Source organism: Ptychodera flava, chromosome 7 (assembly GCF_041260155.1).
Source record: "Ptychodera flava strain L36383 chromosome 7, AS_Pfla_20210202, whole genome shotgun sequence".
NCBI lineage: Eukaryota > Metazoa > Hemichordata > Enteropneusta > Ptychoderidae > Ptychodera > Ptychodera flava.
The window spans coordinates 40917931-40935621 of NC_091934.1; the positions used below are offsets into that span (position 1 = coordinate 40917931).

Consider the following 17691-nt stretch of genomic DNA (forward strand, 5'->3'; position numbering starts at 1 on the left):
AACTCTGATAACCTGTAATAACCTCTGATAACCAACTGTAAACAACGCAAAACGTCTTGTCATAATTATTGACAACATTGACAGAACATCAACATAAAATATGGCATCTTAAATGGCTGGTCATACAGGTGCAACTTGTAAATTATAACTCACAAAAATATTTGCGCATAAAAGTTTCAACAGGTCTAATACAATATTTGAATATATCCCTAATACAATATTTGAATGTATCCTATTGACATCTATGACCGTGTATGGTTGTACAACCTCAAAAGCTATCTTGGCATGGTCATACGCTTCAGATTTGGAAAGGTCACAACACACCAGGGTAAATATTGCCATGAAAATGATCTGGATGTAAGATGAAAGTAAAATTTTGAAACAAAATATATCAATGTCTCTGCCATTTGTATATATACTTTTGCAACATGTTCCCTGGCTAAGCAGTGTTTTTTTTTGCCAGGGACTATCCTTCATGCGTATTCAAAAATTGTTCAAAGCACCTCTTTTACAAAACAAGATTTTCAAAGAAAATTTAAACGCTTCTGAATCCTTCAGAACTGTTGTACTAGTTATAGTTAGCCTGAACTTAGCTTGTAACTAAACTTCTACAAAAAAGATGACATTGTAACTTTCAAAAGTGTTTCTGGATTAAAACGGAAACACATATCTAACAAAGACAAATATACATAAACAAACAAACAAACAAATAAATACATCGTACACAAATTAACTAAACTTAACAAATGAACAAACTTGTTAGTTTTGATAAATACAAGTTTGTAAATTTAAAGCACTTTATCTGTGTGTTCACAGTTCACAGAAATCACTCCAGACAGATTGAGGTCACTGTGTCTTTATAATAACTGTAGAATTTTAGTGATGAAGTGATGGCAGTTTAACCCCTTAACAACCAAGAGTTATTTTATCTCATTGTTGTCAATATGATGGATGGATCTACATGCAGGGATATAAGATGACAGGGTTGACACCCCAGCTTAGAGAACATACTATCATTTCCTTCAAGGAGATCACTGACTATGTGCCGTCCACCTACCTCACTAATAAACTCTTTAAGTCATTTTAAGAATTACTTAAAATCATTGCATCAGCCATACACCAGTAGACGTTTTTTAAATCTCTATAGAGTGTTTGCAGCCAAAACTACAAAAAAGACTAAAAAGATTCCAGGCTATTAGCATCGATGCTTTACGGAGAGCAAGCTATGTGCGGCAGCGTGTGACCTTTTTTATGTCCCCGGTCACTATACACAATAAAATGCTTTAGTCAGTCACATCCTGGATGATGGATAAACAGCCAATAAAACGATAAGGTTTGTCGTAATATAAACACTGTAGGACCCACACACTACAAGCTGTTTTTCCAAACTCTGGGTTGTCAACAGCTGGACACAAACTACTGAGGCTAGGTATTCCCATTTGGAACATTCAGAAAGAAGGTTGACTTCCAGGAGCAAAGTAGGGTGAGTTTGAAACACAAACAACTTCAGAGTCTATGGTGTTGAGAGACTGCGTGATCATATGAGGAACAAAACCGCACAAGGTCAGGGTTGTTCAACCCTCTGAGGCACTTTCAGTATCACAGACTACAGAGATGTTTTTTTCTGATTTGAAGACAATTTTACGTATTCAGGGTGCTGGGAACTTTCAAGAAATTCTATATTGATCTATGGCGTCAAAATGTTAAAAATCTGGCTGGCACAACGGTCAGAGTCATAAAACCACATAGCTCATTGTGAATGTAACACTTAAGGTCAAACAGTGCACAAAATAGACTGAAGAGAAGAAAGTTTACATAATGAACAGAATATTTTAAACTAATACTCTACCACCAAAAATCAACAATACCATTTCTTGAATATATTGTTCACAGAACTGGTTTACTGATCTACCAATTACCAAACACATAAGTTTGGTAATTGAACACACTACAACATCTTTGCAAACTTTCGCTGTAGCAATCATGATATATAGCATTCTTTGTACCACACCATTACACCGGTACATCCAGTCCACGGTGAAATCTTGGCACACTCAATGGTTTGGTCAGAACAATGTATACAAAATAGGATGGGATGTCTGGCTTCATATGCTGAATAAACAAGACAGTAAAAGTGAGATAACAAAACAATGTAGCTGTGGATTTTAAAAGTTTTTCAACGAAGAGTTAACACAATCTGCAGAGTAACGACAGTGAATCAAAGTCACTTTTGGTCTCCATAAAAAAAATTCTCATTTTTAAAGGTTGAATGAGGTCACCTTCTACTACTTTAAAGTTTAGCTGTTCTTGGTTTGAAGTGTCTTTTACACAAGGCTGAAAAGTAAATTGTATTTTCTCAGTGCATGTTTCAACCTGTCTAAATATTATCTCTTCACCTGGAAAAAACTTCATCATGGAAGCATAATAAGAGACTGGCATTCCTTTGTGCTGCTTTTCTACTTCCTTGGAAAAGCAAATCTGCTAACATCTAACAATGATCGGTAATTTCACTGACAAGCTTGAGCCCAAGCTGTGGAAAACCAATCCAGCCATAGACAGTTGAAGATATATTAAACAATTCTACTTCTTTATTTACTTGGTAGAGTAACTCTGTGACCGCTAATCTCATCTGGATACCTATGAAGTTATACAAGTATAGTGAAAGTAGTCTGCGGTTTTTATCTCGTAAACGTGAAAGATTATCCCACCAAATGTTTTACGTTTTGTCTCACTCAGTAGGCTGGATTATGTCAAGTCTACACTCACAAGGGCCCCATCTATAAATATTGTCACATATCCATATGTACAAAACTATGATATTATTTTATACTTAGGATCAAAGCTTGAACCATGTACAGACAGTTACAGCTGCATAGCAACCTGTAATTGCACACTGGCACATATTTCACATAAAAATGATGACCTCTCCATGAACATACAGATTTTAAATTTGCGTAAATGATTTACGGGTACAAGCTGACAACTGCAGAACATAATACAGAGGTGCCATTGTGGCTTTATTGATTTTGCAAATACTTGAGTTGCTGGATTACAGTCTATGTATGTCTACTTCAACTATTCCCTGATAATGATACGTCCCCGCTCAGCCTTTTCAGGACAAGGCTTCATTTTCTGTGATGTAAATTCTCAATTTTATTTCCCAAAACAGTCGTTCATGATGATTATATTTTTTTTTACTGTTGTGGTTCATTTTTTGTAAAATTAAAAAAACACTGGTAAAAATTTTTCTGACAATTGTCATCTCACAATCTTTTTTTTTTTTTGGGGGGGGGGGGGGAGATGACAAATTTCTTTTTGTGAAAGTAGAATTACATTATACATAAATTCTGTATGAATATCTTAATTTCACCTGGCACAGAATCACTGGCAACTGAATTCCAATTTCTGACTTTTAAAATTGAAATCAATAGAAAGGACAAGAGACAAATGTATTATGTTGGAATGTCAAAAAACAAAAACAAAAAAGCCAAAAGGAAAAATTCAGAGTTGTTTAGATGACCCTTATATCAAAACTTGAAATATCGGGAATACTCCCTAGAATACATATTATGCTTGAGGCATATATTCATGAGCAAGTAACGGGCAGTACTATTTGGCAACTCTGAAAGAGTTGTCATTTTTGTTAAATACCGACATGATGGATTACATGAACAACTCTTACAAAAGAACCCCCTTTTAACACCAATAAAATGGCATTTCACCGATCAAATGGGCTTTAATAGTCGGATGTGATGGCAGTATTTGTTGGTTACTGTTTCCGGTAAACCAACTGTGTCATGCTCGGTCTCGTTTCACAGTGTCTTATGTATGAAGTGATCTCAATAAGCCATGGGTTTTCTACGCTGGCTATTAATGGGTTTTGTGTACACATTGTGTTTGCACTGGCTTCAGTAAATATCTACCTGTGTTCAACCTGAACTATTTGCAGCCTGGAATGTTATCGACAATAGGAATGAGCCAACATTGTTCATGGTTACATCCGATGACAAAACCATGTGAAATTTCATCTACAGGTGGGTTTAATAGATATAATGGCTAAATGCAGGCGTCATTTTAAGTTCAAATTTTCACCCTTTTAATTCAATATTGCGTTTCTCAACGACTACTTTGTTTAACGTCTGGGTTGAACTCTTGGTCCTTCCACAATCGGTAAGAGAGTGCTTACATTGTTCATTCTGACCATGTCAGGGTTTTGCTCTCCTTTCAATATCGGGATCCAGAAATACAATTTTATCAGTGTCCAGGATCACAGCCACCTGTTCATAATTTGAGCCTTTGACTTTTACATCCCAATTTTACTATGATGAAGTTCAGGTACTCACTGAAAACAACTGGATTTTTAATAGAATTGTGTCACATACATGTATGCAAAGCAACAAGGTTAAGATTTTTCACTTCAAAGTGAATATACCAAAACTTTGACAAAAGATGATGGCTGTGCTGTCTACATTTTATTTGAAAACCAAATTAACATTGTATAGCTGCGTAAATGTGGGAAATGAGGTTGTGTGAGTTTTAGGGGAATGTAGCAAAACATGTGTGGAAAGGGAATTCCACAAACAGACATATTCACTACAAAACTGTGTACAATAATGCCCATTCCTCTGTTTGCCAAACAAAAAGCTGATCATTGTAACGATATTGAGTTGCTAAGATGGCTGAGATTCTGAACAAGAAAGGAGGACAGTAAATACCATGTACGCATTTGAAACAAACTCTTCATATTTGAAATTCAAAATGGCTACTGTCACTATGTCAACTCCACAAAGAAAAAGTAAATTTTCTATATTTACTGAAAACTGAGCACCTCATTTTCTCCACAAATTTAAAATGATACTATGTAAAGAATATACCGTCAAAGAATTGTAAAATCTGAAAGACTGGATATCTGTCAAGTCCCTGAAGCTTATTCTACTTGTAAGAGAAGACAGCAATCCTGTCATTGTATTCAACCCTCTTCTTTTTTTCAACAACCCACATATGAAAAGAACCCCACACTTTACTTTCTTCAATGCATACGAGAGCAGAGTAAACAGCATGAGTAACTCCTCCACTGCTGTTTCCATGGATACCAAGTTGCCGTGGGTAACAATTAACACGGAGTCACTTGATATGACCTGTATTGTACAAAATTGCTGATACTGCCTGCGCAGTGGAAGAACTATTAATTAACACAGAGACATAGGCATATGACTGTTTCTACAAATGTCCTGGGGCATGAAATTGGAAATCCATGCAGTAGTGTGTATGTGGTGGACTATCAAAAGTTGGATTTCTGCTCCAAGAAGTTCAGCAAGAATTGTTAACTTCTGGTGATTTGTAAAGCAGTAACAAGTATTTCCTAAGATCCGCTACAGAAGGTAAAGTCCATACCTCTGTGCTATATTGACCGATAATCATGTCATAACTCTTCTGCTACTTGAACTGATGATGGAGGAAATTCTTGATCATAAATGATGAATGACTGGTTTAAAAGCTACAACACTGTCATTGCCTTCCAGTGACCATACTAGCCATTTACTTTAAACTTCAAAACTTACATTTCTATTCTACTACCTGTACAATAGTACATATACAGTGTCAATGTTGATCACAGTTTTCTAAAGCCAGTGAAAGCTGATAAATAGCAACCATAGGTTGAAGTCGTATTACAGTGTTACAGTATTGGACAAGCACAGTACACCAAAGCAAGATTATGAACAAAGTAACAGTACACACGACAGCCAAAGTCGTGAAAGAAAGATATATGGAACTGTAGTAAAACAACCACACAGCCATTCATTGGAAATGGGGAGGATGAGAAAGAAAGTACCCTATTAAATTAGTGTAGAGCATGCATGACACCACAGGGCTGCAACCATTGTACAGTTGGGGAAACACTGTGACCTACTTCAGCTGGTGTCAACCTTCAAGGTTATTCAGAAGAGAAACAGTTGCAGTCATTGAACCTGGAATAGGTGCTTGAAACCACGGGATTGAATGTCAAGAAGTTTCAAGTTTCAGAACATTACAAAAATACACCTGGCATTTTCACAATTACACAACATTAACATGATTGAAGTTGGAGTACTAACTTGAAACAACAGGTTTCAAATTTCAGAAACAGTACAAACATACAATTTACATTTTCACAACATCAATATACACTATGTACATACAATTTGTGATTTATGAATATTTATCACTCTTAATAAGTTGTTATCATTACAATTTGCCAAAAATGCTATGCAATGTGTCATTCATAAATGAAGACTTTATAATATTTCAAGCATTGGTAAATTATAAATAATTCATCTCAATTACTTTTGGTCAAGCAATAAAAATATGCCAATGATTTGATGTAGAACCAAATTAGAGACAGTTTTCAGTCCCTTAAATTTTTACAATACTTTGGTAATCTGCTACTTACATACATATGAATTTTGAAACTTGGAAAGCAAATGAAGTTTTCACGGTGTATTTGCAAAAATCAAATATTTAGATTATCTTGACAAAGCTAGCAGAGGATGTAATGATCAGTTTGAATGTCACATACTGGTAAATTTAGGTAATTTGTTTCCCTACTTATCCAAAAGTTTACATGGCAATCTCTGATTTTTATTCTATATTTTAAAACAGAATAAAGCTTCCCTGAGGAAGGTTTGAGCAAAAGTTTTAAACTTGTTTCATATTTCAGAAAAAAGAGCGAATTTGGAAACTATGATGTACAACAATAAAGCACATTTAAAATGAGACATTAATCAGTATTTTTATTGCCCTGAAAGTTATCTCAGATTCATTTATACAAAACTGATGTGTTCTGTGGGGCTTTTATGACTATTGGGCAAATAATACTGCAGTATACCATTCTTTATAACCAGACCTGAGATCTCATAATGAAATGGAAAACAACCTCTATCAAAGTTACTAATATATCAAACATACTGTTTTGTTTCTGCGCGTCTCAATTTACAGTAGTTATTTTGCCATAACTGCACACATTCTCTTGCAATAGTAATTTGAAAATACATATGTAAGTTGCCAACAACTTAGTTCCTCTATCTGGTATTTCATTCAGCCCATTGCCCAAAACATAATTATCAGGTAAACTTTATGTTGTGTGTACAGGAGTGATGCCATAGGTATGGAAATATGTTCAATATCCAAAACCAATCCAACAAGTAATCAATTATTTGTGTCAGTCGTACCGTAAATGCTAAAGTCTACACTGTGCTATAATGTGAATCAGCTGATACTTATATTAGATTAGTTGCTGGGTTGAGAAGAAATTTCAAACACAACTTGGATAAATACCGGTACAGTTGTCTTTAAAGTGAAGGCTAATGTACATCACAGAAGCTATAGGGATTTTTTGATCACTGTTATTTTGTTTGTTGCATTGCAGAATCATCATGGAGACAAAATGTCACAGGCTGGACCATACAGTGTGGATGTGAGTACACCATTCTTTGCAAAAACCTTTGCAGTGAAATTTGGAGAACACCTGCTTTGGTAGGGATTGACCAATGAGATTTAAAGTTCCAAGATGGATGGACCAATGAAATTCGAAGTTCCAAGATGGATGGACCAGTGAGATTCAAAGATGTATAGGGAACTGTTACTTAAACTGGATTAACAATACATGTGTCAGAATGGGGAAATTATTGCTGGCTGCCAGACGAACACTGCCCTCTATAGTTGTTTTTCTGTGTTGGGCTATCACTGGAGTAAACTCTGTGTGTCCAGTGCGGTGTTCTTGTAACACAACTATTGACGCTGTGATCGTTGACTGCACAAGTCAGGGTCTCACCAACATTCCATCACCACTACCAGACAACACGACACACCTGTACCTTCGAGACAATGAAATTGACAGCTTCAGCGGGCTACAAAACTATGAGCAGATCATTGTACTAGATCTTAGCTGGAACAAAATCAGAAGCATTCCACAAAGTCGCCACCGACCGGAACTCAGCATGGAAATTCTGGACCTCAGCTATAACAATATCAGACAAATTGAGGCATACTGTTTCACGGGGCTAGACAATCTTCTTTTGCTGGACTTGTCTGGAAATGTGATCGACTCCATCGATGGTGATACTTTTATACACCTCCCAAGCCTTACAGAGCTTCGTCTCCATGACAACAAACTAAACATATTTACGAAGAGCACGAATACACTGTTGATGTTAGAGACACTGGATCTGAGTTCAAATGAAATTTACAGCTTACATGACAGCATGTTAAGTGATATGGATGAACTTATAACTCTGTCGTTACAGAGAAATGCAATAATATTTGTTGACAAAAATGTCTTTCACTCGCTACAGAACCTTCGCAGATTAGATATCAGTTATAATCCGATCAAAAAACTCCCTGACATCATCTTTGATGGCATGGACAGTTTAGAATATCTGGAACTCAGTGCCGACAGCTTGGATGCCATTGCTGAGGTGGCAAAGACCATGGGCTACACGCAGAACTGGTTCAAGGCAATGATTAATATGCAATTTGTTCTATCGGAAAATTCCTACTTCCAGGATGAAAATGGAAGTTTCACAGACCAGAAGGTCGGAATCCGGTACATGGAGAAGCTAAACAGCATCAGTAAAACTAGCTCAGCATCAAATGCTCTACTCTCGCAACAGCAAGATAACCTCTTTGAACCACAGAGATATAATGGTATTGCTGAAACAGGGCCGTAATAATAACAGATATCAATGAAATTATACTTTTGAACAAATAAAGGTAGTACACGTCTCGAAAGTGAAAGATTAAAACTGTTGCTCAAACATGTGTATGAGCTCATTATCCATGGACTCTCCAAGGCAGATCTTTTTAAAATATCTGTTATGATTTCTTTCTTTTGTTAAAATACTGTCATACTACCATACTACAACTCCTCACAGTGGAAGCATTGGTTTAAAAGGTAGGATATCAAAAGAAAATAGATTTCTGTTTGCAATGGTAAGGTAAAGCTATTACACCTGCAGAAGGGGTGGAAGGCTAAAATTTTGTTGATTTGTATCAACCCTTTGATCAAAATGGTTGGCCCTTCCTATGCTGTGTTCATGTGTCAGGCTGGACCTGTGTATTGTAAAATGGGGGGAATGGTGAATGGAATCTGCATATTAGACTTGGAGAACTGAAAAATAGCTTGTGAAGACACTTCAAGCTGACCATCAGCCTTGAAAAGTCACTTTGTATCTCAAAATCCATGCCTGCCTGTATTGTATAGAGGTTCTGAGTCTCTCTATAGGAGTTCTGTATATGACAATCACAAGAAAAAGATGAACTTTTACTTGAACTTGGCATTGTTGCTGGTCAAATGAACATTGAGACAATGGGATTATCACAGTTCCAACCAATTTCTGAAGATGGGGATATTATTATTAGTAGCATTACAGGTTTTTGTCTACGCAGTTGATTGGTTAGAACATTTCGCTTTCATAAAGTCACATTAACAACATGGTCTACAAAGATATACCTGTACTTGTTAGCAGCTTTTTTCATGAAGTGATCAATGTTACTGACTATGAGTCAGCCAAATACCAAATTATTTGTGCTACTATATAGAACTGGTTCAATCATTACCAACTGTGGTAAAATTTTAAGAAATGCATCGGCAGCAGATATAATGGCATTGCCATTGCCGTTCACACATCAATCAGGTCTTATTTCAGAGTTGTGACACAGTAGAAAGACAAGCTTGATGCTCAGGTCAAACATGTTCAACAATATAATTGTTCAATTTGTTTAACAATGGCACACAAACACAACTTTAGGATGACAAGATAAGCAAACTGATATTTAACTTTAAATTCATGTAAGTGGGCCCTGAAGAATAAGATACTAGTTGATATGAAGTTTGATAGAATCCACATACTGTTACATGACCTAAATTATGAACTGTCAACAAAACTGCCCTTTTACCATGCAAATCTTATCTTTGGTTAAACATAATATTACTACTTTTCGAAAATTTTTTTGTTGACAAAAGTTTGACAAATGTTATCTATATTGCAAATAATTTTAAAAATTACATTCTCAAGAAGTACAAATATGAGTTTCACATATATCTGTAAAAGAATCAAAGATGATTTTCTGTACAATGAGATTCCTCTATGCAGCTGATAATAAAAATAATTTATATGATGATGGAAAGGAACAAAGAGTATATCATAAGACATTTATTGTGATGGAATGTGATATATTTATTGGAGTGTTTTGAAATTTGCATAGTAGTTATAACTGAAAATTTAGATTAAAATGATAACAATGTATTAATAGTAAACTGTAAAATTATTGATATGTCTCTTCTTGTAAAAACTGACAGGTGGAATTCACATAGTATGCAAAACTTTTTCTGAATCAAACAGAATTTCCACAACTTCCGTGTCATGTCCTTTCAGTTTCCAAAGGTCAAAGAGCATCAAGATTGCAGACAAAGGCATACGGTATAATCTTGACTGGACAAGATTTGTCCTTTATTCAGCTGGATGTTTCAGTGCAAAGATAATGTACCATGTCTTTCTACCAAGACTGTTACTGTAAGGTGGTACTCTTCAAAGATTTGCAATTTTATAACGACAATACTGCTACCTTAAAATCTACAATTCACAAATTGTTACCATTTCGTGATTGTTGTTTCACCAAAACAAATGTTCTCAACACTCATGGTTTAAGAACAGACTTTTGTAATCCATTGTCACTTTGTTGCAAAAGTAAATAAATATTTACTGTCTTCATGAAACATGAAAGTGTCTCTTCCTGTTGAAATCTATTGAACGGAAACTTGAATAGCGCCCTCTTGTGACAAATTCTAATCCTCAACATTTCTACATTGAAGAAGTGTGTGCTAAAATGCAAATGAGTTCTATGGGAAAGGTACTTACCAACAAATTTTTATTCAAGGTGTAATTTATGCGTAATAGTTACTCCCATTGTTTTGAAAGCATCTTCCATATCACAACATTAGTTTCCTTCTACCTATCTCGGTAATTTTTTTTTAATCACAATACCTTGATAAAATTATACATTGAAGAGACCATTATAGTGTGATCATTTGGACTGTTAGAGACTTTAAAATTCAGAGCTTTTACAGACTAGCTTTCACAGACTCTCCAGGAGTGTACAGACCCTGAGACAAGACTTGGTGATTGTATCTTTTAGAAATGTCTCAGCTGATTTAAACATTCATAATTGTTATTGTGCCCAGTGATAGTAGTTTTCCAGACACCAGCATGAGTAGAAATTGACACCAGGGTACATACACTCAGGGTCATTAAAATTCATGTACTTTCTTTTTCAACTATTTTCGAGAAAATTTTCAAGGAATTTTTTGAGGCCCAAAATGCCATTTTTTAAAGCACCATTTTTGAAATATATCATTTTTCCATATCATTTTCAAATACCATGGCTGATCTTTTTTTGATTTTTGAAAATCATGAATAGCTTATCACTTTTCTTATACTTTCAAGGACACAATTTCATTTCTTTTTAAGGATTTTTCTCAAAGACTTTCAAGGAGAGTATGGACCTTGTGACCACATTTAGTGACTTCACCTTTCTAAAAAGCCTCAGTTGATATGAATATTCAAAAATATTGTGAATGCACTGTATAACAGCAGAAAAGTATCCGGATTAAATCAAAAGACTACAAAACAGTTTACTGATGATGTACTAAACAGCGCAGTTTTCCGTGGCATCATTATGCATGTAAGCTCTTTCAAAACTGCTTACTGCTTTACAGCCTGTCCCTCCAGGGTTAGAGGTATTCTGTGAATACCTACCGAGGTGCAACCCATTTGAAAATGACCTCTTCCCTAAAACAGAATTTGAAAACCGGAGTCGGTATTGCCTGAGGATGCAAGACCTAATGATTCGGTTGCATTCCATTAGCGTGTATAAAGTGCCTAAATTCAACTCATCGAGTCTTTGAGCGAGATAGGGACTCACATTAAATGCATAACGTATCAGTAGGTTTTTGATGCAGCACTACTTGATAAACACGACATCAATTCTGATGATGAGAACCATTTCCATGTTATTTGCGATGAAAACTATCCACACAGAGGTTAGCATCTCTTCTAACAGAGACCTGCTGTCCATCATTTACATTTTTATTCACTTTGATACTATAACATCTCTATGGTAACAGCCATGCTCAAACTATCTCTTTATTCTGCAGTGAAATTACGAGCCCACTCATTCCTGCTTGAACTGAGATTCCTGCTGACTGTAACTTTTGAGCATCAGAGTACAGACAATTTTATTTCCACGCATGGAGAGTTTCCAATTTTGAGGGCCATTCTTCATAGCATGCTATGTAAAGGCCATCTTTCCCTCATGCAACGCATCGTTAATCTTTCTCATTGGAATTTAGAGAGCTTTACACAGGGGCCAAGATAAAAAACAAGATGGACAATTGTAATTTTGAAGAATATAACCATCACACAACCCATACACAGTGTTCTATCATCTTCAAAATTAATATTTTGTAGTCTACATTACAAAATCTCCAAGGCTAATTCAGCAGTTTTCAATATCAGTATTATTGGCTTAGTTTGAACAACTAATCTTTTTCAACTAACACATAAATTTGCAACTGATATTGGCAAATGAAGTGAAAAGTATTTGCTTGCTTTTGAATATGGTTGATTTAACCAACTACTGCTCTTTATTTATTGAGTAATAATGTAAAAATGATCCTCTACACAGCTAGCTTACACAATTTCACATGTTAATTATTGATGGTGTTAAGGGATACATAACTGGAAAAAAGTTACCCAACGGGCAATACAATTCCATTGTGATAATTCACACGTCCTCTAATTCTAATATTTTACAGAAAATACTGCACAAATATAAATTTGAAAGCAACTTTAAATGTAGATTTTGATAAGGGACTACTTTAGCAGTTGAAAATGTAAATTCAAAGTTGTGACATTGATTTGAACAAATCTGGATGAGGCCATGCCTGCACAGTGCACATCACATTTGGTTGAGTAGTTTGAGAGACGATAACTTTTGATATATCCAAAAAACACCCAAAATTGCAAATGTATTGCAGGGGTAAATAAAACTCAAATTTTAGTCAATCGAAGTGGTGGTTATAGAAAACTTATCGCCAAAATGAAGAAAATTCCAAAAAAATTCAACCTAGGATTAAAATAAAATTTTGTTGGAGTGCTAGTGAAAAATTCAAGAAACCAACCAATTAAATTTCCGAGCTGTTGGACATCTGAAGGCAGTTTCAGAGATGATTTTACAATCAATGATGACTACGACAATGGAGAGTTAGACTCCACTTTCATATAGTATGAAGTTTCAACTCATATATACACTGTAGCAGACTTGCTGTGAGGACTCTATGCAGTCTAAATTGTTAGAGGTAAATTCTTTGTAACAGTAAATTCTTTGTAACAGTGTCTTTGGTGTTGTGTATCTTACAGTGTGAAATGCCCTTAGGGTAAGCCCGGGATTGCAATGTTTTACATTGTAAAAAGTTTTACATTGTAAAAACACACAATCAGTGGATAATTACAGATATTTTTTGAACACTGATTTACACTGCTGAAATCAGTGAAAAATATAACATAATTCAATTTCACCCTGTCAGTGTCATCCCTGCTGTTCTTCATACAGGTCTAGCTTGGTAAAGGAAAACCAAAGCTTTGTACCATAAATAATGTGTTGGTCAGAGCGGGTATTAAAACACTGTACAGTTGATCAGTTTACATGTTAAAGTTTAGTCGATTGACATAGGAATTCTTGTTATTTGTATGTTTTTGTCTCACTGTTTCTTTTCGAAAAAATCTTTTTTTAAAACTCATACAAACATAAGAGGACTATGATAATAGCCATTACCTTTATCTTTAAAACCCTTTGAACGCTGTAATTTTCTCCCACCAAAACTTTAGTGCAAAATTTTACCAATTTTTATGAATTTTTCTGTAATTTTATGATAATTTTGTACCAAATGGACATCACATTTCACTGGCTCCATTTTTTTCTCAAAATTTCGGCAAAAATCTGAGAAAAATTGACAGGGGTTTATTTTATGTAGGGGACAAAAATAGACTTTGGTGCTCAAAGGGTTAACATATTTGAAAATTTCCAGTGCAATATATCGAATAGAGAACTTACAAATGAAGAAACGAAAATAATAAAGTTATCAATTTACAACTATCAGAGATGTTTGTCTGTTTTTTTCAAGAACTATACTAATCAACCATTGAAATGGATGAAAAGTGCAGCTCTGCAGACTTTTAATCCGATTCTTTCACAAATCTTTTGACTGTAGCCAGCCATATATTGTGTTAAAGTTGAATTTGTTGGCATGGAAACCAGGAGTTGAATGTGAAAACATTATAACCTGAAGAAATAACATGTACTAACTGTTAGTTTGGACCTAAACAATCAATACTTGGACACACATTCCAGTGACCTTTGATGACCTTTGGTTTGACCTTTGACCTGTAAGCTGCACGTAACTAAGCCATTTATAAACAGTGTGTTTGGAAGAGGAAGAAATGGACCCACATATATCACTAAAACATAGCAGGACCACCTAACTTTGCGGTTAGTTCAACCGATCAACAGAGGACTGGTGTGACATCTACCATATATCCGTCAGTCTTCTTCAGTGGAAATACTGTTGATTATTGAGGGGAATGGATTTTCACATGAAGTGTTTGTATTTGTGAATATTTTGATAGTTTTCTTATGGAAAGACTCTGACGTTTCACCAGTGCCTTGATTCTGGCAAACGGATGTCAGGGTTGTGGATTCAAACACGAATCCAAGCTGACTTCACAGACCAGGTAAGCCATTTTTCACTCATTTGTTTGCACTGTCAGTTTACAGGTGGACATATCACAAAACCATGTCATTAATAAATGTCCAAACGTCAGATTCAAATTCATTCACTCTGAGAAAATTTTTGTCTTAAAAATCCTTAAAAGACAGATGATTAGTCAAGTGGATGAACAACGACAAAGCAGAGCAAAACATTTGCTATAATTACTGCCTTACTGGTAAATTTTGAGATTCTTAATTGCCCAAAAGCCGCTAATTATTCTATGTATATATCAAACAGATTATACCAAAAGTTTTAAAACTTCTCTGTGTCTTTCCACCCTAAGTAAACACATACAATCAAGACACACTGTAGAGAAGCAAAATACAATACTTATACATGGAATAGAAATATATGGATGCATGAACAGACCAGCCATTGCAAAATGATGACACATTAATGAAACCGATGGCAGCCAAATGAATTCTTTTAGTGGCTTCCCATGTTATCTTTTCAGTTAGGCCAAAATAATTAAATTCTTTGTTTTGCGTCCCCACCTGCTTAGGTTTTTAAGGTTTTCATGAAAAACACACACAGTGTATTTGAATAGGAAATTTTAGGGCATGACCGCTTAGCTTTACTGAACTAAAATTTTGTTACGATTTTTTATTTGCTGCAATCAAATTACATTGTGTTAGTTTTCTTGTGTGTGTTTTTCAGCCGCTTAGACGTGTACCTTTTTCCATTTAGAGAGGACGCAAAACAAAGAATTTAATTACTTTGGCCTTACTATAACTTAATGGTACACACTATAATATACACTAACTAGTCCAGTTTTAAAATATTTCAATTTTGCATTCTTCACTTTGTATATCTTTAGCAAACCACCATAGTAAGTCTGTTCACATTTTTGTAGTATTTGTAACCACACCGTGACAGCCCCTATTGGAAACAATATGTTTTTCATTTCCATAAATCTTGTGATTGGAAAACTTACAGTTTCATTTGCTTTTGCATTTATACATAGCAAACTTTTATATACATGCGATACATGAAGACGTATTCTTTAGATAATAATATGCAGCCCTGGGGGTTTCTTTCTGCGTCAAAATTGAATTTACATTCGGAATCTTAAAGTTTATGGTGAAATATAAAAAAACCTGACGAAATGTTTTAGGACACATATGGATTTGAGCAGTATTCTTTGTTGACAGCTGATACAAAACCCTCATTTAATTTTCGATGTAATGTACATTCAGCTATGGTACACCCTGAAAAGTCTCAGCTCTCATCGACCTAATATTTAAAACCTTTCATTCTTCTTGCTAAAAGCTCTTGTCAGATTTTTCCATCGTTGGCACAGAGTTTCCTTACACTATATTCATTTAGTCTATTTGAGTGACTGAGAATCATGAAGTGAGACAACACTAAAAAGCCATTTGGACTGACATTTTTACTCAGTGCATAAAGTGGGACGTAAAGCCCATCCATATCCGTTGATGTTTCTCTACAGCTATCTTTTTAACCATTAACCCTTTGAGCGCCAAAGTCAATTTTTGTCCCCTATATCAAAATATACACCTGTCAATTTTTTTATAATTTTTGCTAAAATTTTGATAAAAACCTGAAGCAAATAAAATTTGATGTTTGTTTGGTCCAAAATTGTCAAAAAAATTACAGAAAAATTCACAAAATTGGTAAAATCTTGCACACTATAATTTTGGCGGGAAAATTGCAGCGCTCAAAGGATTAAGGGATGTTATAAGTCACTTTGAACCTACTAAAAGGTTAGCATTGTGTATGACAGTGAATAAAATTTGCTGCAATATTATGTTAATCATTTGTTAAGCTAGTTCAGCGTTAACTATACTCAACTCAAAAAATTTAAAGTCACTAAAGAGGATTTCAAAGTGGCCTGGAAGCGGATCAGAATTGGCTGTATTAAGTGGAAGTCCAAGAAAATCCTCATTCTTCTTTTTTCATTTGACGATATACTCAATATTGAAAGACAGCTTGATAAACCCCATACTGATCACAACAGACAAGCAGTTCAGTGGAGAGTACTATGCTGTGAAGTGTTCATGTGCGTGTAATTTTTTTTGTAATAGCCTCAGAGGAAGTGAAGCTAAAATTCGTAACGGTTCACTTTAAAGAAGAAAGGATGACAAATCATGAATTTATTTGCGATGTCATAGGTGTTTTCCTCTGATAAAGTGCAGCTTGACTATTTCTATTATTTGGCATTATTAGAAGAATAATCTTCATTTTTGATGATCAATGTGATTTTCTGTTGTGGAGTATACTCAGGATTTCTGAGATAAAGTAACAATATCTAAGTAGGAATTGCTTCACATCTTGTTTTGTGAGATGGATAATATATGGAATCTGACGGATAATATATGAAATTTATCTGTGAAATATGGCGTTATGGCAAAATTTCAAGGGGAAGTACGGTACAAACTTCAAAGTTAATGCTGAAGAAATGTTTCTGATAAAAATGATAAAATTATGAAAGGTCTAACAAATTTGCACATGACCAGTAAAAAAAACAATACTCACTGACAAAAGAAATTACAAAATGAAGGAAGGAAAGAAAGCAACACAATTCTGCAAAACACACATTATCCATTAGTTGGTGAGTGATACAAAATTATTGTCAAGGATAATATAATTACAGCAATTACACTGGGCTGGTGTATCTGTAACAGTACTGAAATATGCATTGAATGGATACAATTGTGTGTTTGTGAAAAACACATCTAAAAGCACAGCTAGTTTTGTCAAAAGATGGAAGATGGTATCCATGGTAACATCATTCATTTTCTCAAATTTGATGTACGCTCACACATACACTCTGTATGCTGTATCACAGGAGACATTAGGAATTCATC

General features: G+C 34.9%; 2 protein-coding genes across 2 annotated transcripts in view; one reads left to right on the top strand and one right to left on the bottom strand.

Annotated features, from left to right (window-relative positions):
- The window catches only part of LOC139137567 (protein ELYS-like), a 71513-nt gene that overhangs the window by 20598 nt on the left and 33224 nt on the right, over positions 1-17691 (bottom strand). The window lies entirely within an intron of this gene.
- On the top strand, positions 1290-11618 carry LOC139137566 (vasorin-like). The gene is made up of 2 exons (XM_070705735.1): positions 1290-1483; positions 7406-11618. Exon 2 carries the CDS (start codon positions 7653-7655, stop codon positions 8703-8705), a length of 1053 nt encoding a protein of 350 aa, XP_070561836.1. The 5' UTR covers positions 1290-1483; positions 7406-7652; the 3' UTR covers positions 8706-11618.

What these genes read in the sequence shown, in the direction of transcription:
- LOC139137566 (XM_070705735.1), top strand. Translation starts at nt 7,653, where the DNA reads ATGGGGAAATTATTGCTGGCTGCCAGACGAACACTGCCCTCTATAGTT.